The sequence below is a fragment of the Phasianus colchicus genome, chromosome 3, assembly GCF_987193195.1.
Source record: "Phasianus colchicus chromosome 3, bPhaCol1.hap1.1, whole genome shotgun sequence".
NCBI classification, from domain to species: domain Eukaryota; kingdom Metazoa; phylum Chordata; class Aves; order Galliformes; family Phasianidae; genus Phasianus; species Phasianus colchicus.
Window position 1 is genome coordinate 7,959,055 of NC_143438.1, and position 24,960 is coordinate 7,984,014.

General features: G+C 39.7%; 1 protein-coding gene across 1 annotated transcript in view; it reads right to left on the minus strand.

Moving 5' to 3' along the window:
• The window catches only part of RANBP9 (RAN binding protein 9), a 37,064-nt gene extending 12,147 nt beyond the window's left edge, over window positions 1–24,917 (minus strand). Inside the window, exons 1-5 of the mRNA XM_031589406.2 lie at window positions 24,191–24,917; window positions 16,207–16,318; window positions 6,935–6,987; window positions 4,964–5,131; window positions 1,516–1,538 (exon numbers count right to left, since the gene is read on the minus strand). Of these exons, the coding sequence (XP_031445266.2) occupies window positions 1,516–1,538; window positions 4,964–5,131; window positions 6,935–6,987; window positions 16,207–16,318; window positions 24,191–24,626 (792 nt within the window). The 5' untranslated portion in view covers window positions 24,627–24,917. The remainder of the gene's footprint in view (window positions 1–1,515; window positions 1,539–4,963; window positions 5,132–6,934; window positions 6,988–16,206; window positions 16,319–24,190) is intronic.
• Window positions 24,918–24,960: the final 43 nt, after the last annotated feature.

A 24,960-nucleotide genomic window follows, 5' to 3' on the forward strand; every position in this document is an offset into this window, starting at 1 on the left:
ACATCGCTGAATTTTAGAGGTAAGAGCTGACAGGATAGAGGACTCATTAGCCTCAAAGTCCAATGTAGTGCCTAAAAAGAACTGCAACAGTGCACTGGGGTTCTCATGAATTCTTGAACTTTTATCTAAACTTTAAATTTAAAACACTTACTGTTGTCTCAGTTTTATTTTCTGCTTAGATATTATGTCTCAATGCAAATTTGAAATATGCCAAATATGAGAAAAGTAAAGTCTGTGGGTTGAGATTAAACTAACTTTCTTAGCATCTCAGAAATGGTATGGCAAGCAGTTATCTTTTGGCTTTATTTTTAATATATCTATATCCTACTTACACTGCAATCAATGGTGGTATGGTATAATGGTATGCTGGTCTACAGAACTGAATAAATGGCAGCTATGAGTATGAAGTTATCACCAGATAGGCCACTAAGAACCTGAAGCCCAGTGAAACTAAAAAAAAGAACCACCCTGAATGTTAAAGCCATTCCAAAGCCTCTCTTGCCTCTTCTCTACTCTGGCGTTCTAAATTAGCCTTGCTTATAATGTTATCTAGCCTAGACTAAGCAACAAAGCATAGCCTTAAAGCTTTTGATGCGATGAAAGCAATCAATTCTAAAGAGGAGGGGTCCAGCTTCAAACTTCAGGTGAAGATGTCAGAGTTTTCCTGTGCTGGTACCACATTCTGGCAAGTACTCCTGCTGGCATCCTACAGATCCAGGACAGAGCAGCAGCTTCCTTCATGAAGCACTCAACCCTGTGCCATCTCCTTCATTGTTCCTTATTATCTCTCCCCAGCTCCTATGGCCTTAGCTCACAGAGCAGTTGGCCAGATGGAACCATTACACTCTGTGCCCTAACCAGACTAAATTAGAAATAACTGGATGAAAAAAGCAAAGTAAGTTCAGTATCACGCATGTACCAATAGCATAGGGAAGACATTGATAGTGATTTTAAGGAAGTACAATTTAATTAACCAAAAAGAAGACTTCAAGTACCTGTAACTTCCTCAAAAAAAAAAAAAACAAAATTTTAACGTTTGATCTTACGAAGCAAACCTGTAATGTTATTGAAAGCTAGGCATAAAGCATGAGTTACACTGACAATGTATTAAGTAGCCAGCCTTCCACATACTATAACACAGCTGTACACATATGCACAATGCTGGTGTTCAATGAAGCACTGATCTTTACACGAGGCCTGGGTCTGTCAAATCAACTACAAAGTAAATAATTGTATGTATCATTCATTCATACATAACATTATGGTGGAAGTTCACTAGAATCACCTGAACACGGAATACCTCAATAGGGAAAAACCCTGTGAGGTTTGGTGTAACAACAAAAAACTTTTTGCTTCAATTAAGAAGTCGTCATTTAAAAGATTAAAGCATCTGATTTTGAATTGGTAAAGAGGATTTTCAGTGGATTTCTGAGGAACACAAGTTAAATGTGAGATAAATCTAAACATCAGTTTATGTAACATGTAGGAAGTTGTTTGAAAATGCACTTGTCTTACCGGTAAATCTGTGAAAGCGATGCCTGTAATAAGGAGAAAATTAAGATTAATTTCTGTATGTCTGGTTTCTTAAGTATATCATCATATGTTCAGAAAACTCACCCAAACTATCTCAAAATAAGCAGTTAACTATGATGACATTCATGATGCTCAGGCACAACTGATGTGCTTGGGTAATAAACGTCAACATTTGGCAAAAAGTTATTTTCATTCAAAAGCACATAATTTGCCCATGGGTTTTCCCAATAGGGCCAAAGATTTAGCAAGCATCATGCAGATATGCAGACTAAGAAATATGAAAATTATTGCTACAGATTAAAATTTAGAGGAAAAAACCTGAAAGTATTTCTTCCACATGCATGTCTTAATACTGAGTTGTCAAGGCTTATCCATATCTTACTTGCCATTATTTCTCTTTGTAAGTAGGCAATAGCTATAAACAGCACATGCCTTAATACTCCAACCCAGGGTGGTAGATAGGCTCACTCTAGCTCGACCCAGGGTGACTTTTTTTGTGATCAGAATAGCTTGATATTCTGTTATATAACTAAAAGCATCTATCCACCCACCCACAGGACCAAGACACCGATGCTGCCATCTCAAGATTAAAGAAAAATCTGACCTCTGTGCACTTCAGGAACTTCAAGCAGATCAGGGGAAAAAAAGCTATCATTTAAAAATAAATAGGAGGAAGTTTACTTCTGAGAGCCAAATAGTAACAGCATTCTGTATTTTTCTTTGTTGTTGGAATTCTGACTTCAACTTTTTTCTTCTAAAAGTACATAATGATTCAAATCCACTTACCCCTTCATTTTTGATTATTTTCATAATCAATGCCTTTTCAAATTTAAGATTAAAACACAGCTTTTAACCTTTTGTCCTAAATCCCATCACTGCTTTCTGTCTCCGTTCTTCACCAAGACTTCAAACCTCAAGAGCAACTGAGTTCTTGCAGCTTTGGTACAAAAGGATGATGTATCTGGTGAATATTTCCTTTCATCACACCTCAAAGCTATCATTTTATCTATTACTTTTTTTTTTTTTTTTTAAGTGAAGAGTTATAGAAAAAATTTGACACATTTTGAAATCCAACTCATTCTTTTTCCAAAATGACCACAACCATCATTAAGATAAAAAAACAGTTAATTGGCAAGAAACAAGTGTTTTTGGTGTCATCTCCTCCTCTCCAAAATTCCTTTTTTTTTTTTTTTTTTTTAGAGGGGGAATGTTCTTCATCCAATCCTGGGTTTCACATTTGCAAAAATCATAGCTTAACCCTTTCTGAAGCATCAAATTCCAGGCTGAGCCAGAGATTTCTAATACTACTGTTGCATCTGCAGCCCAGAGAAGAAAACTGTGTTGTCCGATTTGAGATTTTATGGGAATCCCAGACAACAAGAAGCAACAACACAAGCCTCTAATTTATTTTTTCCCCTCAATAGAGAATCAAAACTCCAGTTTTAGAAAGTCAGTCCAGCAAAGCCCACATCAGAACAGGTTTCCTGTCGGGTTTCTTTCTGAAATCCACGAAGCGTTTATCAGACCCTCTACAACAGATGACATTTTACTCACCTCTCCTCACCTATGCCATTCTGTTCCCCTCTTTAAACAGATTTCTGTCACTTGGGAGTGTTATTTCACAGTTGGCCTACTCTAGTCTCTATTAAGACCTTCACTGAAAAAGAACTTTTACTCCTTTCCACTTAGCTCTTCCGTGCATGTGATCACAACTGCTACTAGTTCCAAAAAATGAAAGAAGGTAGATTACTCCTCTCAGCTTTAACCAAGTTAAAGATCATCATCAGGTCTTGTCTTTCAAATACATAACCACACAGTGCATGGTTCAAGCATACACAGACTCATTCATTTGTATTAAATCATGACAGAATCACAGATTTACTTGGAAGAAACCTCTGGAGGCATCCAAGCCTTGCTCGAGTAGCAGGCAACAGAACTCTCAAGTCTCATCTGCCCAAGACCAGGGCCAACTGTTTTATTTTGACAGAAGAAACCATGCCCTTCTTTTTACTACTTTCCAAACTTCCTGCATGTTTGGAAACATGAGAAAGTTAAATAATGACTTTAAGACTCCATAATCTCAGTATCTCATTTCAAGCTAGCTTCTCTTTTCCTTATCACATTTCTACCCATGACAGCTTTTCTTTTTTCTGAGCCTTATCCTTTGAATCTTCCTACTTCCCTCAGCACAGTTCCAAGATCTTGGGACTTTTTAAAGAGATCCTGCTCTCTCTTTAATGCAGGAAATTTATTTTTTTTTTCTTCTCTCTTTACACTACATACCTTTGCTCCTTAAATTGCAGTAAGTTACTGCATTCTTGTATATTCAACCACCTTCAAACTCTAGAACTATTTGTCTTGCACAATGCTGAAGTGTACCATAAGTACCTAATGGACATAGTGGTAGTGCAATTTGTATAATTCATGACATTATCCAAACTACACATGACTCCAGATGGGGAATCCAAGAGACACTACTCTCCAACATATGCTCAAAACAATGCTAGTTTTATATAGGGTTTTAGTGAAGGTTAAGTGCTCCCTCTACAGCAGAAATGAATTTTAAATACGAGGGCTGCTCCAGAAGTAACATCTCCTGTTTTGCTATGTCATCTTGCAACATCAGAGGCAGATGTTGGTGGTATGGCAGTAGTAGAAGTTGAACCTTCCTATCAATATTCTGTTACATGCCGTCACAGCGTGGCAGCAGAGGGGCAGTCTGACAGAATTGCACCTGACACAGAAGCAAGGATGAAGCAAAGGTGTGTCACTGACCTCCCCTTGTGGAAAAAATGGCACCCATTGACATTCACTAATGCTTGCTGACTGTTTAGAGACCAAAGAGTGGATGTGAGCACAGTGAGGCAGCAGATGATGCATTTCAGCAGTGGTGGCAGTGGGCAAACTCTGCTACTGCAGACTGTTACAGCATGCAGGCTCTTGTTCATGGCTGCCAAAAACACCTAACTAACGGTGGTGGCTATGTTGAAAATTAGAGTTTTGCAGCTAAAAACAGGCTCTCACAAATGTTACTGTGCTCTTTGTGCCAGCTGCATGTTCCATGGAAATAAAGAGGAAGGCATTACTTTCAGAGCAACCTATGTATCCATTATCCATTTCTTCAATACTCTTATCAATTACCTTCTATTATGAACATTAAATATTTGTGGCCCTACAGCTCACAAATGTAGGTCCAATGGAAGGAGATACTATGGCATCCTTCCATATTCACATGGCATGTTAGTGCATACAACATGTATGAAATTATTCTTTGCAATTCTTCATTTATTTCATAGAATATGAGGTTACTGAAAGAACTATTCAAACACATTGCTCCTAGCATGAGGAGAGTTTCTGATTTAAAATATGTAGGAAGCATCAGATTTCTAGCCATAATGCTATCATTAAAAGATAATGTTTATCTCCATACCCAAGCTATGTCCATTCTTTGTGTAGAAGCACGTATTGTTGATAAGGTTGACACAACAACCAATGACATCACCCGTAGTAAATGTTGGGCCATAGGGTTGTCCAGTTCCAGAGGAACAGAATGAATGTCCATCATCTCCATGGTAACCATATGAATGTTTATCCCAACCTAGAGAACAAAGCATTTACAATTTATTCATTTCCTTTATTACAAAAATAACAGAAAGACAAAGCAAAGTTAGTATAGAAAAATCAATTATACTATAGTTAGTATAGAAAGATCAAAGTTAGGATAGAAAGATCAATTATTATGCTCAGCTGTCTAAGATTTCTTATGCAACTAATATGTTTTATTAAAAAAAAAATCACAACAGCTTCTTTTATCAAAATGGCTGAACAGGTGGTTCCATTTGCAGTACTTAAAAGACAATACAGATTTAGAAAACACACTTTCCCCTTAAGCAAACATGCAAAATTATCAACACCAAAAATATCAGCAGCTGCAATGTTGAAATTTCAAAGCTATCTGTACATCTGACATGCTCTCTAAAGCAGTGAAGATCTTCCTGCTCTCCCTTTCATCTTACAAAACTGTTGCCACCGTATTTCATAATCCAATTCTTTCTAAAACCCAAACATAAGTCTCTGGGGAATCATACTTCAGTTCCTGGTCATTCTTAATGACTACTTGTCAGCAAACAATCTCTGCATAATAGCATTCTCTAGACTACACTGGCCCTAAGCTTTGCCACCTCCATCACAAAAAGGAGGAAAAAAATATTGATACAGATGAAAGTCACAGGCAGCAGGCAAGTCATTATGTATGCAAACATGGCACTAATTCTGTAGTCAAAGAAGCTGTAGAACCAGTTAAGAAACCTCAATGCTGTACTAAACAAATCCACAGCTTCTGATTCAACACTATGCAAAAACTCTTAGAAACAGAATAAACTTTCAGGCACCACTAAATATTTCCTAACAGTTCTATTAAATGCCAATTCAAGATGACAGAGCAAAATCTCTAACACAAGCTGCCAGTTCCACTGGTAATATATACTGTGACTGTAAGAGTTTACACTGACAATTCCACAGTGGGTTTGTTCTCTCTCTTCAATCTGCTGCATAAATTTTTTAATGTATTTTCATACTTAGGTCCTTAATCACTATGACCTATGCCAGACTCTTACACTGTAGCTTCAGTTGGCAAATTAAGCATCTCCCAGTAAATTAAATACTCAAAATTAATGCAGTTAACACTGATCAGCTGCATCTTCAGAAATTATTTGTACAGCACCCTAAGTGATACTCAAAGAGAGAGAACATGGTCACACAAAAGTCAATTTGGCATGATTTTACACTCTGTATATAGTTAGTTTCCCCAAAAAACAGTTCTCTTTTTTTAAAAAGACAACTAAAAAGGTACAGAAAAACATGCATGCACACAAAGCTTCTTTAAATATTATACAGTGATACTGTTGGCAACTGTTAACAAGACTGTGTCCCTGACCTTGTACAGCAATGAACAGTCAAAGCTTGAAACTGTGTCATACACCCTTCCTATTGAGGTTGGAAAGGCAAAAGTCTAAGTGACAGCAGGAGAGTTCATTCCACGTTTGACAAGAAAGTTTTTTTTTTACCTTAAGAGCTAATCTTTATCATTACAGTTTATAGAGTAAGGAAATCTATAGCTTTTTTTTTTTAAATCAGGAAATATGATTAAAACTTTCAAATCTATGTTTGCTTAAGGGTAACTGCATAATGTTGTCAATGTACAGGAATGAATATGCAGTAACACAACAGAAAGCAAAGCTTTTTACCTGCAAGTTTTACATGCTGCAGATAAATAGATACAACATAGATGTCATGCTACACACTGGTGCTTACCAGAACTTTCCTATCAAGCTCAAGAATATTTCAAATCAAAATGAACCATATAAGTAACCTACCAAATATAAGAAGTACTAAAACATACCTGGCAACCTGTTCATGTTGACACCCTGTGCCGAAAGCCCAATCCCCATGTATCTGTGAAAATAAAATAACAGAAGAAATTGATGTCTCTTAGAAAAATATGTGTACATGTGGGATGTTACCAAGAAACACTGTATGCATTAATCATACACCAACTAAGCTACCAACATGTCCTTTAATGCTGGTACCACTGCAAGAGAACTCAACAGAAAAGTCATTCCTGCTATATATTGTTTGGTATAGACAGTCTCTGTCAGGATGGATAACATTCTTCTCTTCCAGGCATCTTAGGCTACTCATGGAGAATGCAGACAGTATTCAGAGTATGAATGTAGAAAATGGCTCACTCACTTTTTTATTCAATGTGTGCAATCCTGTTCTGCAGTCTGGACCATTTGCTGACCTGTAACCCTAAGTCTAAGCAAGTTAGACTCCAAAGCTAGCTCTACAAAAAGTTTTGACAGTCAGTATCCAATACGATTTTTAGCAATTTAATAGCAAATAATGGAAAGTCAAAATGAATATTCACCCAGTTCCACCTTCCCAATAATGGTGTTTTTCAAGTGAGTGAAATCAGTTTGACTTCTGTTTCTTAAGCAAAAGTTACTTCACAACCACGATGGCAGGAAATCAGAAAGAAAAACACCACAACGAATAGCTCAGCTTTTACCAGCACACCAAAACAAAAAACAAAAACAGAACCAGTCAAAGCAGACACCACCTAAACTTAACATTTCTTAGATTATCACAGCATGCAAATTATTTCGACAATAGTTCAAACTAATTAGCATAAGTTTACCATGAAATACTGGATAAGCCATGTTAACAAAATATATTTCCCTGTACCAATTTGAAAATAGCTCATGACAACAAGCATGACCTTTCTATTCTCATTTAGTAAAATGCAGTTTTTAATGCAACTGTTCTAGTAGAAAACACAAATTAATCAGCTATTTAAAATATGTTCCACATAGAATGAAACTGAGCAGAAAAACACAAGTCATATGCTTAAGTGCATAAAGGGATTTCTGCTTTTTGTAATGATCATCTCCAATAGTAACCTTATCTGCTTCTATGTTTGACATTCGACATCAGCCCTCCTCTGCTACTATTAATTACAATATCAATCTTCCTTACCCTCCAACTCATGAACAGGGTGAAATGGAACGTCACAAACATATGTATTACTTATATCACATTTAGGGATACTGAAGAGCTGAAGCAAAAAAGGCAACAAACCAAAGCATCAGTCTTTCCTGCATTGTAAATTACATCTAAGACACCACTACAGCAGAGACAACAATCATAAATGAAAGCAACAAGTGGAAAACAATTGATTTTGGTATTAAAAAGTAAGCATAGTAGAGCTCGATGCACGAAGAATTCTCACGTAAAGACTGAAAATCCATTTTTGTAAAGCCTCCTCTTGGCAAATTCAAGACATTTTTTATTTTATTTTTAGATAACCATCGACTGCTGAAAGCCTTTCAAATCAAGTCATTTAAAAAATTTTTAAAATGTTCAACCCAATCTAAGGTTCATTTCAGTTTTCTTACAGAGACAAGACTTCGGTTATACAGAAAAACAGAAGATAATTGATAGAAAATGATCACCTAGGAAACACTTTGGTACTACCTATGTTTTCCTTTAGATGAACACAGAATCATACAGGCTGGAAAACACGTACAAGATCCATCAAGTCCAACCATCAACTTCATCTACTCAATTTCTTTACTAGACCATGACTTCATAACACACTCTGCAACTTCTGAGACTTCTCTTTAGCTTGCTAACAACGGTAAAGGTGGAGTCACTGAGTAAGATATCCAGCAAACTCTATACAGTCAGGAACAAGGATTCTGCCATTGGTGGTGACTAAAACAATGCTGACACCATATTGGTAAGGAGATGGATGTCTACAGTATGTATTTTTCCCTGGGATTCACTTAGGACTGCTGAATGGTAACAACACTGCATCAAAGGGACATGGCATGAATTGAAATTCAACTAAAAGTAGATTAAAACATTTTAAGTAATTGACACATCTACTGTAGACACCCTTCAGAAGGAGAAAAGGATGGCTACCATTTACAGTTGAGAAATGAGCAAAATTTGGCTAACACCATCTGTTCTGGTTGATGGGTAGTTAATCAAGATAGAGTACATTGTAAATTGAGGGGTGAAACAGTGTCATGACATACAGGTTTTACATGTCATAAGATACATCAACACAAGTTGTATTGATGCAAACTGCTACATGCAACTGTTTAATTTTTTTTTTTCCTGGCAACTCCAAGCTTCATAATTTTAGGAAGACTTTTGTTTGCTTTTTAAACTAGCTTAGCTCATATTTAGGCCCATAGTCACGAGGATTACTCAAATCAAGATTCAACTGTTTTCCACAAAGTAAAAGAAAAGCAAACATCAAAAATGCAGGTATTATGCTAAGTACTTTTATTCTCCACTAATACAAAAAAACTTGGGCTTCCTTGAAGTGAAATGCATGAGAAGCATTAAGCTCACAATAACTCTTTCTTCCTCAAGAATCTTTCCATACAACGAGCTAAACTCACACTTTTGCTGGAGCCTAAAGTTTTATAGGCATGTAGGTTTATAGCACCTCCAGGCTATGAAGAAAGCAACTTAACACCATACAGTAGTAAAACCAGAGTTTCTGTAATATCTGTAAGAAAATGACCCAAGTAGTCCAAGCACTGCCTTAAATTCATAAATAAGGCAACTGAAAGATCCTCAATTTTCACACGTGCTGAAAAAATTCAGTCATAAAACAGGTGCAGTTTGTTTTACTGTCAAGTTAGTATCTTACAAAAGGGTACGAGGAAGGAAAAAACACAACATCTTTAAGAATCTTAAGACTAAACTTAAGAGCCTACACAACCGACTGATTTGAAGGATATACAAAGTCCAAATCACATCTTCCTATTATTTTCTACACTGTCTTTACTGACAGTGCAGAGAAATACAGCACACTAAGAAGGTATTCAAATTTCATCTTTAACAGAGCTAGTCTGCATTAAAATTTTGTAGGAATATGCTAATCTGAGACTCTTATTGTCTGCACATTCACAATAAGATATGAGCTGTTAAACTTTTCTCTATTTAAGTGTTTCAAAATATGCCATAGACAGTTTGAGTCTTTCATTTCAAACTGAAAACAAGTTTAATTTTGTGAAATGTTTCCAAGGAAACAGTATTTTGAACATGATAAACCCAACTAGATGGATCTAGTTCTACATGGAGAGGAAAAAAAGTCAGACAGTCATCTTCGGTAGTGTGTGAAACTTATTCCTATAACATTTTCCTATAATGAACCTAGAGACAGCTATTTACTGTTCCAACCTTCAGATAGCCCTCTCACTTTCTGAGATTGCACCATTTCTGTCTAGTGACACTTCTTGAGAATAAAAGCCTTAGTGGTGACAGTGCTGCCAAAAAAGAACAGCAGCACAGACAGTAAGATAATGCAAGACTGAGATTATCATCTATGCAGTTTATTTATGTGACTGAACCTTGTAAGAAAGGAATAACTTAAAATTTTGTAAGAAGCAGAAATCAAGAAATGAGACATTCTCTATACTTTCTTTTTAAATCAGGGATCTGCATTTCTAGAAAATATCAACAAACAAAGCCCTTTCTTGTTCCAGCTACAGGTATTTCTGACCAATTAAATAATCCTCCTACACCTCTAAACATTTGACAAGTGGGAAAGAATTACAATTGTCACCTGCATGGATAAAAAATGAAGTAGTGCTACAGTTAAAGAGAAAATACACTTGCTATTTCACAATCCAACCTCCTCTTGCATTAAGCCAAGTCAGAGCATTAAGATGATAAAGCTACTTCAGACTTTTCTTGTTTTAATTCTACTTCATAACCAAGTACTCTGCTAATAAATGCCAATACCATGTAAACAGAGAGTAAGTGAAGTTTGCACGTTGTGGTAACAAATGAGTGTTACTGCAACAAATAACTGCTTTCTGAGGACATAATGTCTATTTTTGTCCTTCTGTTAAGACCACACGAAATTTTTCTGTTAGGTTAGTAGCATACAAAACAAACACAAACAAAACAGCAACTGAAGATTATTCTGTGGTTTGTTTACAAGAAAACAGGTACATCGGGTGCTTAAAGGGAAAGACTACTTATTGCAACAGCAACATTTCTTGCAAGAAAGCACTGTTTCTGCTTCAAGATTTACACACATACTTTAAAAGACAGCAGAATGCTGGATTTCACAAACATCACTCAAACACACTAAAATTCTGCCTAACCCACAGGCATGGGTGCCATGGAAATTGAAATGCAATTCACCAGGATGTTTTGGGATAGTTGCTACTTATTTCTTCACTCACCTCACCACATACACTGTATATACTGCAAGTCATAGCCAAAACAGAAATCTAGTTGTATTGGACAGTGTTTAAAGACAGCCATAAGCCAACAGGTGCCTCGAGGCCTCACCAGCAACGCTGCTAAAAACCACACTGATACACTTGTGAGTTGCTGTAACATTTGATTTTGGTAGAGGACATTTAGCAGATCTTACAAGTGCAATACAAAGCTTGTTTGTAAATATTTGCATCAGTACAACCACACTACAGACTGAACAGTTGCTCCCATAGAGGTGTTAGCTTGGTGCTATCTGCTAAAAACATTACAGCCTTTCCAACCTCAGCTTTCTTTTTTTTTTTTTTCCCCTTCTGGACAACTTTGCATTTCCAATCCCTGATTTCATTCTTCTCGAAAAAAAGATGATAAAATCTCTAAGTGGATATAATTAAGCATTTATCTTCTTCAGCTGTTCTAGAAGTACATAAGATTGTCTAGAGATGGCAATAGTATCAGTTGCCCACTGTTCAAAATTGGGTTTATAAATCAATGCATGAGATAAAGAACAGACAATGTTAAAGATATCAAGTATAAATACATTTTCCCCAAAAATTCACTTGCCCAGGGAAGGAAACTGACCAACACCCCCCTCCCCCCCCCAAAAAAAAAAAAAAAACAACCACACACTCCAGGTGAAAGACTTAAAAACCATTAAACCCTGCATTTGAACTAACACTATGTGGGCATGAGCTGGTTCTAGAACCAGAAATGGCATTCCCTCCCTACCAGGGGGCAGATGCTCATTTCTGCTCCAAAATGCCCTCTCTTTGTACGCTGCCATATAAACAGACATACTGGGAACTAATTAGGCTAAAAAAACAACTCAGTCTTGAGGTCAGCTTTTGGAGAACAAGCTACCCACTCAGGTTTATCGTGTAGCTAACACAAACAGCTACAAACTGGGACAGGGGAAGAGACCTCAGCAAGCATTCAGAGGCTGTTGCTTTTCATGGCTGAATCACCACAAAGCATTCGAACCACAGCTTAGAATAAAAACCATAAACACAACAAAAAACTTGCTCTGACTGGAAAAGAGGAGATTCTCTACACATGTCAACAAGCCTAGGACTGAAACTGGTGTAGAAACGGATGATCGCCCTGCAATACACACACAAGCTATTTATAACACAGAATGACAGGACAGCATTTTGCTTCTGGTAGCCACTGGACACCCTTCAGACAGTCCCTAGGAAAGTGAAACTGGAATATATTTAAGCCTAGAGTGCCCTAAGAGAGCAACTAAAAGGTACAGTAAAGCTCACAGATTCCTAACAGAGAGGATACAGAAGAATCTCGATCACTAAAGAAGAATGCCCACAGAAACCACTGATCACTCCTAGAGCTTACATAAACTATGACAGCATCACGCAAGGAACTTCCAATTGCAAAAAGAGGGTGGGATTTGCTGCTATCTGAAATAAAATGCTGGGCTGTAAGGCAAGATGCATTTCTCCTTTATACAAAGCCAGAGGAGCTATATGTGCAAAAGATTAGCATGGCTCAACAGAAGGCAGCATGAGGAAAGTAAAATCATGAATTGAGAGTGGATATATTCTCATTTGCACGTACCAGCCTAGCAAAGAGAAGGGACACATGGGGGTCACTTCCAGAAAGTAAAAGGACTGTAATTGATTCCCAAGTCACAAGAACAGGACTAAGCACCCTCGTTCATTTCCATTCCCAGACCATTGATGTATGCTGGTATAATTAAGCCCCTACTCTAGAAACTTAGATGACACTAAAACCATAGTTGTAAGAAATTACGGTAAAAAAAACTTCATTTGTTATTTCTAGTTCTCTGACAGAGCAGTTTCACACTGAGAACTGTTATGAGCTTAAAACTTAATTTAAAGCTACAACTACGTTTAGCCTCCTCTACCATATCAGAATATTCTGAAAGCAATTGCTGCAACACTCTCAGATCTGAGTTACATATTCACTAGGTTTTTTGTTTGTTTTGAAATAAATTTCTATTAACAGGAGATTTCAGTAGTGATCCGGATATAGCTTATTAGAATTAATAGTCTTCTTCCTAACACGTCCTTTAATGATCACCTTTGTGCTATTCCCCATCCTACATCCATTACTCACCTACTGCTATTATCTCTAACCACCCATATCCCTGTCCACAAGGTTTCATGCGAGGCCAAGCAAAATAAAGCAAGAGTAAAAAGGAGAACAGAAAGAGGTCCTCAGAATGCAAAAGGAGGCATGAAATTAAAGAAAAAAACTGAAGAAATGCAGAAGAGAAAATACTTACAAAACAGTATGACAGCTGGTTAGCACTTCTAACAAGAACTTAAGTTTGATAAGAATTATTCACATATCTGCACTACAGCAGCACAAAGGACATTAGGGCTCTTTATGCCAAGTACTGTACAAATGCCCAAACAGTTTTTGTTTGAAAGATATTTCAACCTTATTACTTTTACTAAACTTCATTCTCATATCCCTTTTTCTCATCTGTTACCATCAGTTGTTGCATGGCCCTACCATTTCTCACTTATTATCAAAAAACAACTTTATTCTTCATCTGTTCTGCAACGCTAACCTCCATATCTATTTCTTATTTCCTAGCAAGCCTGCTTTCGTGGTTTCTTCAGTATGCCTACAGGTTGATTACTATGCAAAATGAATATATTATGCACTTTCAAATTCCTACTCAAGACTACGATCCCCCAAATATATACAGAATTTAGTGGCCTAGGTCACCAGAGCAGCAAAATCAATTCTGCTTCCCAGGCAGAACAACAAACCATAGTGGATGCCCTGTCAGATCTACACCCTATACAAAAAGAAGCTGTGCTCCAACTTTGCAGGTGGCAAAATCAGCTTTGTGATTGCTCAGGAACCTTGAGATACTCAAGATCAAATTCCAGGAACAGGGCCACCAAGTTCTCTGGTGACAAAAAATCAGATCTCCTAGACAAGGTTTTTAGTAAAGGGTTTTGATGATTTGAGGCAAGCCACACTAAGCTAGAGTACACAAACATGAATGCAGATAGACTTGCTCATATAATTTAATTCACTGATTAAATACTTTAAGCTACATTTATAAAAAACAAATACTAAAAGTAAAGGCCACTCCCAAAGGGAATTGCAAACAGCATTATATTATCCATTGGCATTTATGAAGGCTGCAAGCTGTACTTAATCTTGCAGACAGATACTCAAGTTGCTTCTAGTAGTCTGGGATTTTATTTTAAACAGCACCATAAAATAAGGGCTGTTGTGCTTCCACAGCCAGGCTCAAACTTGAAAGTACATTCTTTTGCAACAGTAGGGCATTTCAACTAATTGATCATATTAGTTGCATGCTGGTCCCCTACAGTCATGGTCTTCATGAACTCTTTTCCCATTACCAGATGCCAGGAAAAAAAAAAAAATGTTAAGACTGTGTGTGGAACCAGCCAGCTGAAAAAACAGGGAATGAGAAAGAACTAAATAAACCCTATTAAGACTGTTCTCTGTAGACCTACTTGTATGTCTCTGCATTATATTCCCCAGCTTAATAATTTGAAAATAATTTATTAGTTTGAACACAGCAAAACATAGAACTGTGAGATTCACACTGCATCTTGTCAAAAGTCTCTTGGTACTGAAGGCAGGGTCTAGAGATAGAAATGTCCTCTGGGGCTCCACACCAGTTCCTGCTCTTCAGCAGCTAAAGCTAGATTTGGCCTTGGCTCTGTGCACCCATGCTGTATTACACTATGAAGAAAATGAACAGCTCACTTGTTCATCACAATCTTAGCTATGGACAGCTCACAAATATTGAAATTCTTTACTTGAAGGTGGCTTCCACTTTTGCAGACTACCCTAAACAACCTTCTACATTAGAAGTGATTAAAAGGCAAAGGGTTAAATGTCAGGTTTGGTAAAAAAAAAAAAAAAAAAAAAAAAACACCTGCCCTTCATACACATTGGCAGCATTTTAAAGTCCATCACTTAAATAAGAAAAACAACTTCCAACCTTAACAGGCACAAATGTATTTCAGGAAAAGGCAAATGCATTGCTAGCAAATCACAGTACTCTATTTAACTGCCAGCAGAAAGGCAGATTTTTTTTTTAATGTTTAAGTAAAAAAAAAAGTTGTTTTAAAAACTGATAGCAAATCATTACCAGAAACACTAATTACTACTGTCTCAACTTAAAGATGCTTAGGTCTTCACAGTGTGACAACAGCAACTGCAGGTGCAAGATTCTGATAGCAAAGAAGTCTCCCAGAGAGAACTTTTGAGAACAGAACTGATAAACTACCACAAACAGCCTTCAAAGGCAACAGCAATACTGAGAGGCCAGCTTTTCAAAATATTCCTTCACAATACCAGCTGTACTCATTCACTCACTCTTGTTCTTTCTATAGTGACAAAGTCCCAGATCCATTCAGAGCACCCCTCCGTATTCTTATAACTGCACAATAAAAAGTAGCTTTAAGGACAATTTTACTTTTTAAAATTAATAGAGCATGCATGAAAGACTGCATTACAGAGGTAAGTTCATCAGCTGCACATCCTAAACACTTCTTAAAAATTACCTAGTCTCCGTACAGACGTACAACACTGTTAAGGGTAAGACCATGCACAAACTAAGTCATTTAAACCCCAACTCCCCTGTCAAGAGCAAAGGAGGAGATGTTACCATAGCATTCACTGCACACTGTGATTTGTGGAAAACTAATGCCACAATCAACTTACTTAACCAAGTATCAGAGTGCAACTTCTCATGAACAATGAATTATGCTACATAAAAACTGTTAACATATGAAGAAAAAGCATTGATACCAAAAACATCTGTTGACTGAAAGAAAGACAATTGAAACATTATTTTAAGTAATAATTAATAATGCATTCATTACTTACCCATCTCTTCCCTTGCTGACGATTTTAACTTCAAAATAGTATATTCCACAGGCTGCAGGTATAGGATGTGTAGCTCGAACAGAAGCAGCATCTTTTGGAGTTTTTCCATGACCTGAAAAACAATTACATTCAAAACACGATGAAAATGTATTAGAAATAACTGCAGAAGGGAAATCAAAGATATACACGCCAACTCCTCTAAACAAAAGGCTTATGTAACAAGCAAGCAATTTACAGTATTCTAGCTAGCCTTATTTTTATGGTAGCATATTTTCTTCCAATATTTAGCTCCCATTATAGGAACCTGCACTGCAACCAAGCATGCTATGAGAAGTTTTAATATATTACTCAAAAAGGCTCTATTACTATGCAACAGGAAGCTAGAAAAGAGTTTCACTGTAGCAAGTAATACAGCTGAGAAAAGCCCACCTGGATTTAAAAGTCCTGCATGATTTCTCAAACACAGTGTTGACTCATTTTTATAGACTGAGAAAATGATACAAGCTAGCTTATTCTAATGCCTACTGAATCTTCAGGTTAATTTTAAGACACTTTAATTCTAATGTTCCTCAGAGTATGTCAGTCATTTTATAGGCTATGCCACTTGTAATTCATTTCCACATTCTGAATGCTATTTCAGGACAACATTAACATCAGCCTGCAATTGAGTTAATATAGTTCCTATTTCTTCTTACAAGCCTCACTAGATAGCAGCTTTGCTACAACAAAAAAATCTCAACTCCTGCCTACTCTCCGATTGTTCAACCTAACCCAAGAGCTATTTACACTCTGCTAGGACTGATTCTTCCAGATGCATCACCTTTTTCAAAGCCTTTTGTTCCACAGGCTACATGGAAGCAGGCTTAAGGCCTGCTGACTTGTTTTTAGCAACAACCTGTTCAAGCAAGCCCAGTCTTCTCTGAGCATACCAAAATCCCTCAGCTATTGTGTTAAAGTCATACACTGGATCACAGTATATAGTATTAAAAAAAATAATTATAAAGTGGAATCTGGCAAGAGGCTTTTCAGATTGACCAGGAATAAGATTGTCACTGTCATAAGAAAAACACACGCAGATCCCAACACCAGACTCAACGTGGATCTGAGGAAGAATGAAAGAGACAGGTTCAGGCTTCAGCACTGCCACCTCCAGCCCAGACAGGAAGGCCTGCTGCCACTTGGACACCAATCAATCTGAATATGCACAAAAAAAAAGTAATATCTTCTTCCAGTGGTGTTAATACTGGAATTACTGCTTAGGAACAGATTATACATCCCACATGCAGGAAGCCCAGCCACAGAGCAAGCAAGAAACTGCAGGAAAATGGCCCAGCCAGTCACAACAATCGGGCACAGCTGACCTACGCTACTAAACTTCTATCTACAGAGCCCTCTAGCGTAGATGTTGCTAACACAGTAAATGCTTCTCTGCCTAGAGCTAGCACCCACCATCCCTTAACAAACAATGTATATATAGCCAAGAAAAGCTCTTCACTTCACCACGACAGCATTTGCATCAAAAACTTCTGTAGCTCAGCAAACTCATCGCTCACCCAGTTCAGGTCTGACCCACAACTCCTTTCTGACATAACCAGTTTGCCTCAGTGCGTTACCACCCGAAGGGAGCCAGCCAGCTACCTTAACTTCCTGGCTGCAAACACACCGTTCACTTCAATGTGCCATTAATAAACATTTTATATCAAGATGTTTTGATCGCCTCGTATATTTTACTATATTAAGCTTATTAACTACCTTCCACGTGTTCCTCAGATGAGGAAGTAGTAATAATTTACTCCTCCATACACAAGACAGCGTGCAACTGGTAAATTATCTCCTCAGGCAGTGTCAACCAAGGCAATAACCAAATACATAACCCTACAGCTTCCCCACGTTCCCTTGGTTTTCATGTGCTGGTTATTCAGTATGTAGCTACTACAAATTAGATTATCATTCTTCAGTATGCAGAAATACTTCAGCTAAAAAGGCAGCCCAAAACTTCACAGACACAACACGAAACTTCTGAGAGACTCCATTAATTGGGCAACCTCTGATTAAATGAAGCACTAATTCAAAAAAGATGGGAGGTGGCCTTCTTTTTAAGCGTCTTTAGCTTTTTATTTTAAAACAGACAGAAGTTCCCTCGATTATTCTATGCACTTGACAATCTGTAGTTTCACTTTGAGTCAGTCTCCTTATTTGGAAAAGTCTTCCACATAGATGCCTAAAGCATTAGCAACTAGACAAATATTATTGAAAATGTATACCTATTACTGAGGAGACTTTTTATTTTTTTTTTTTTGGAAACCATAAAGTGTTTGGACACAATACCAACCTAAGATATTCTTAGCACCTCTTCCTGGAACTAGTTCCCTCCTCACACCCCCTCGCCTACTTGCAAGGACATACCATGAATCAGATTGAATTCACTGATCTGGCTTTACAAAACCCACCAGATTTTTTTAAGCAGCAGATCCGTTCTTTGATCCAGTTCACAGCCACACACAGCTGTCACAGTGCAAATGAGAAGTCCACACATGAGCACAAGTAACAGGATTACCTTACCAGTACTGCCAAACACTTCATGTGGTGAAACAACATGCTTGGGGAAGTCAGTGTCCAGAACTGCTTTCGTGCCATTTAAACAAAAAGACAACCTAAATTTAGAACTGATGGCCTTTTCATGTAATCTCTCACAAATCCTATTTTACTACCTGAGCACGCTGCTTTTATTTGCAGTTACTTAGTTATTATTTATAACAACACTGTCAATAGTATCAAGCCATTGACTGCTTTCATATATTCCAAACACCTCTACACTGCCACAAGGTGTTAGTTGAGGCCTCTGGTACTGCTAAGCTATGTTAGACAGCGTGAGGAGCCAAGAGAAGCTAGTTATCAGCCAAATTTAAAACAAAAAAGAGGCTCTTTACACTGCGGGTAGCTGAGCTGCAAGATTTCTTGCCAAAGGACAAGATAAGTGTTCGTGTTTAAGTGGAGAAGGAGCAAATCTCTGAAACGGTAAACAACTGAGAAACTGTGTTCTGTTTGCGATGTCCTTCACCTTATAATAGCTGGAAATGGAAACACAAACCCCATATATGTAAAGCCTGACATGGCTTTACAATTTCCCTTGGGCACTTGTGGCCGCTGCCATCAATGAGATTCTGAAGGAGTTAGGCAGTTCATAAACCTGGCATACCGTTACCATGTTCTCTGGTGATCTGAATCCTCACTTCTTTGCTTTTGAATAAAAAGCACCTTGGGCATCCAGCTCTGAACTTCTGAATCACAGGTCCCAAATGCCTGAAGTGGATTATATGAACACTACTCTGTGTTATCTAAAGTAGAGTTATTCCATAGTTGCAAGATAAAGTCTTAATACAAACTGTAAATCTTTAATACTAAAAATTCATTTCCAGCATTAAAATGAGAATTCTGCAAACAGATGCATTGGAGGGAGAAGGGAAAACAAGCGCACAAAGCTTAGGCTTTACACACAGCACACCAGATCACAGACAAGTTCAATCACCACAAATGCTTTCTATTTTGTTTTCACTAAAAATGCTCAGCAGCTACAAGTCTGTGTTTACTAAGTAAAGCTTAATTTTCTTTTTAAGCAGTCATTCACATTAATTACTTTTACTAACAGTAATATAATTAGCTCTTTAGCAAGATTAAATAGAAATTCATCTAAATTTAAATTCCATCTACTTGAAAGGGCTAATTCAGACAAAAACATGTTTGGAGGAAAATATCTCAACTTCCAAAAATCTGTTCTTTGAACCGAAATCCAAGTGCATTCTGCATGTGCACTGAAGTCTACTGAAGTGTTGACCTCAACAGAGGTAAACATGCTTATACAGTTTAAATCCCTAAATGAAGTTTACGTAAGCTTAACTGAAGTTATTTCCAACAGGTGGTTCAATGACTTGTTCAGACTGACAAAAGTTAAATAGCCAGGGCCTAATCATCTCTGGGATTCATTAGGAAAAGCTTTTACTGAAATGAGAAAGAAAAAAAAAAAGACGTGAGCAAATTACTGATGTTACTTCAACTTTCCCTCCCCATTTAACAAAACAAGACATCTCAGAGCTATGAGAGTGTTCAAAGCAGACATTGTGTACTATGTCTTACATGGAGTACTGAATGTACTTCAAGTGTTCTCTGCCAGTAAAATTAACACAATCCCTGCATCACTGAATGACAACACGGAATTATTACTATAAAATCCCCTTTTGTTTGTTACAGAAATTGGGAGGCAGAGTTTGCAATGGAAAATAAAATAGAATTCTTTTCGTTTGGCACCAGAGACAGTTCAAAGGCAACTGCACTGTAAATAAATGCCTGGCTAAGATTTCTGGCTTGTGACACATTAGAAGAAGTTCATGCAATGGCCAATTTCTCAAAATTGCATAACTTTTGTCAGTTGCTTTTTTTGTTTGTTTTTTTGAGAACTGTCACGAGACAAGTGGAGTTACCAGAGGACCTTCCATGATTTTTCTCACTAATGGCTTGCTCTGTTTACATACTCGTGTGTACAAGTTCTTTCCTGGTTGCTGCCTTGGTTAGGTCTGTATTTTTCTCTCCTTATACTACATTGCATAAATTATTATCTAATGAAATCAATTTGCCTGCCTACTGGAACATACATATTACATACATCATTTGTGAAAATTGCTGTCTTCCCACAAGATCCAAGTGGTAATTCCAAGTATATATGTAAAATATTTTAAAAGATTTCTTACCTTAATAGCTAAACAACTGGTTTAATAAGTACTTTACACATAGCATACACTGGCCCAAACTCTTGTGCTTCCTTTACCATCTTCTTCCAGTTCAGAGCTGTTAATATTACAACTACTTGAGATTAAACAAATCCTACTCATGATACTGTTTTGTTCTTCTCCCCTGTGTGGAGATGCTACAAACAACAGTCACAAGGACAGTGTTAACTTTATCAGCTTGGACAGCTAGCTGGCAGCAATGCCAAAACATACATTTGTCCATCTGAAAACAAAAACACCCTGGGGTACAGTCTTTAATGTATTATAGTACCACCAGTGCCAATGTATATCAGTACCACATCCAGATTTTGACAATGCTTCCTAATCAAAAGCCAGAATTCATAAAACTGTAACAGAATAAATCACTGTGGAAAGAAATTACACCTGATAAACAACACGCCAGCCGAGGCATCTCATCTACCACCTCCCCAAATACATCTTCCTTCTCAAGTAGTTTACTAGGATTCTGTGGGGTAACACAAAAGAATATGAACAGTGGATCCTCCAGTTTTGTTCACCCCAACTAAATTTAAAGTGCCAGAGAGTACAATGGATTTTAAATCTTCACGCCCTGATCAATAGCTGGGTTTGCAGCAATTCTGGTTTGCAAGCACTCCCTAGGACACCTGCAAAAACCTACAAGATCCAAAAAGGCAGTATAAAACATGACAGCTGTGATGGGTACAGAGAGACATCTCCAGCAGCTCGCATCTCCAGACAGGTTGTCCACTGATATAAAAGAAAATTAAACAAATCTTCAACACCCCAGAGAGAGGACCATAATTTCTCCAGCAAACCAATGAAGTGTAGTTTTTCACAAAATGCCAGCACATCGGAATTACAAATCTACATGAAAAAGCAACTGCAAAGGTGTTTCCTCTGATTGTTCCCTGATCCCAGCACACTATCTTTTCAGAAGCAGGTACCCCCAACACACTCAGAGTGAAGCCTGATAGAGACTAAGGAGCATTCGGACAGTGCTCTCAGAGATAGGGTTTGAACTTCAGGTGGTCCTGTGCAAGTCCCTTCCAACTTGGGATGTTTTGTGGTCCTATGATGGCAGAAAAACGTGCCTCCTAACCACCACATAATGGAGGAAATTACTCCAGAAAAACAGTTCTGTAATCAGAGAACTACAGAAGCAGCAGGGAAAGCTTGAGAAAGCGCATCACTAATGTAAGAAAAGAGAAGAACCAATTTTGACCACTGGCTTCTTTGGCCAGACCCATCTTCACCCCCTTCCTTGGATACTTTGGTCCACAACAACACATCTTAATCCACGTCCAACACATTATTCAAATTTTAACAAAAACATCTACCATTCTTTCACAAAAGCTTGGCCTTTTCTGTGCTTCTGAAGTTATCTAATATCCTATAAGAAGATACTTTGAATGCTTTCTTTTGAGACCTCTACTTGCAGCTGATTTGTAGAGACAACATTTCACAACACTAAGCACATTTCCGCATGCTATCTGCCCTTCTGATCCTCACTGAACCTCCCCATTTTCTTTTTATTGCATTGGTAGGGCTGCAGGATCCAGGGAGGTGAAAAAAGATCGCAAACGTTTCAGTGATTTCCCCGCATGGTGCCTCAGGTAGGAGTGCCCGATACCTTGCACTGCTGAGCCCAGCTGCCAGGCTGCTAACACACACTGGGGCTGCCTTCACAGCCACCTCCATTCAGCTCCCAGGGAGAAAAGAGGGGCCACTTGAGAGGCCATTCACTCCCACTTGTAGCTAGGAGAAAAAAAAAAAACCATTCATGACACCTCTTCTTTTTTTTCCCCACAGACCCCTGGGCTAATTTAAGAACTCTCCAACCTCCACAACTTACTATTACTTAAGAGCAAGAGCAAAGGCGTTTTATTGCTATAACCTACCAACTGTGCTTCACAACTTCTGGTAGAGCATCCACGGCATTTCCTACATTGTCTTTACTTCAGAGGCATACAGAGCCTGCTGTAATCTCTTGGAAGCAACACGTTTCTGGTTTAATACTGAGGCAAAGAGAAGGAAACCAGAAATAGCACAAATAAAGCTTGAGAATATACTTCTCCAATTACACTGGCTGACCAGAAAGTCTCTACATTCTAGTTCATGAGCAAAAAGAGCAGGGCAAAGCAGAGCACACAGAAGGACTTGATGGCCATAAAGCTACGATCATCCTATGAAAAAAAAAAAACCACCAAAATGAACCGACTGCAGCCACTAAGCAGCAAACACAAAATGCTTCTAAAAATACAAGGTCATGAAAAACTGAACAAAAGCCAGGAAATGTGAAGTTGGGTATTAAATAACACGTCCTTAAATCACTCAGGGCCTCCCAGAAACCTGCTCTGTAGCTGGTCGCCAGCCTCCCACACTAGCTTCACACGGCACAGCACACTTAGCATTTTTAACAGAGTATTCTGTATGTCATAATAAAGCCTCTCTATTAAAAAAAAAAAAAAAAAAAGTCCCCGAGAGTACATTTAATCCTTTCACGGCAGCCAAATCCTGCCATGTGTTTGTGTTGCCGTTTTCCCCCTGCGATTAAACAGTAACGCGTTTATCGGGATTTCACTTGAATTTCACCACCGTGCACTCCCCAGAAGGGTGACTGCGGGCTTGTTTCCTCCCCTCCCGTTCGCTGGGCACTGACAAAGGAGCCGGCTCCTCGCCGCCAGCCAGCACAGAAACGGTGTTGAAGCTCAGCACTCTACCCTCGGAACAGGCCTGGAGCACCAGATGTGGCCGTGTTTTTTCAGGTCAGAGCGTACGCCGGCGTTTCCAGTTTTTATGACATTTCATAACAACCAACACTCGCCGCTTTCCTACGCTCGCTTCTCACGGATTCGTACGCGCACGCAGTTCGATTTTTATCTTTCCTCGGAGAACCAGCGAGTTGAACCAGGAGGCACGAAGTTACAAAACCGCCTCAAGCAGACACAAGTCCCACGGCCACCCCTTCTCTCACAACCCTACAAGCTCCGGGAGCTTCATCCCATTTTCACCCCCCCTAAACGCAACCGCTCCTCCCCCTCTCTCCCTCCCCCCGGTTCCGCGTTCCCCGCAGGAAGGAGCCCCGCACCGCCGCCGCCCCGACCCCGGGCCGGCCGAGGCTGGGGCAAAGGAGCGCGGAGCCGGGCGGGGGGACGCGGAGGAGGAGGAGGAGGAGGGCGCGGAGCGTTATTTCCTGTTATTGTTGCCCCGGCCCTCACCTTTGTAGTGCACCCGCAGGTTGTTCTGCGAGAGGCCGATGTAACTGAATTTGTCCTTCGGGCTCCAGGAGCGGGGCAGCGGCGTCTCCTGCTCGTCCACGGCCGGGTACAACCTCTTCAGCCGCCGCTTCAGCTCCTTCTCCTGCTCGTTCAGGGCCGGGTCGCCGTGCGGGAAAGCAGCCGGGGCGCCGCCGCCGCCGCCGCTCCCGGCCGCCAAACCCGGCGCCCCGCCGCCCCCCGCGGGCCCGGTGCTGCCGGCGGCGGGCGGCGGCGGCGCGGCGGCGGCGGGCGGCGGGGGAGGATGGAGCAGGAGCGCGGCGGCCGGCGCGGGGCCGGGGCTGGCGGCGGCCGAGGGGATCCCCGGCGCCGGCGGGGGAGCGGCGGCCGCCAAGGGGAGCGGCGGCGGCGGCGGCTGCTGCTGCTGCTGCCCGGACATCCCGGCTCCGGCCTCCTCCTCCTCCTCCTTCTCCTCCTCCTCTCCGCGGCGGCGACCGTCAACAGATCGGCCCGAGGCGGAGCGGCGGGCAGGCCCCGCGCCGCGGAGCGAGGCGGCCCTACCGGCGGGTCACCCCCAGCCGGAGCTCCCGGCAGCGGGGGGGGGGGGCGGGAGCGATGACGACGGCGGGGCCGCCCGATGGGAGTCGGGGAGGCGCGGCGGAGCGGGGCCGGGCCGGAACGGGCCGAGAGAGAGAGAGAGCGCCGCACGGAGAGCGGCGCCGGGCGGAAGCGGGGCGGGCCGGGAGCGCGCGCCGGGCGCCGCGGACGGGGCG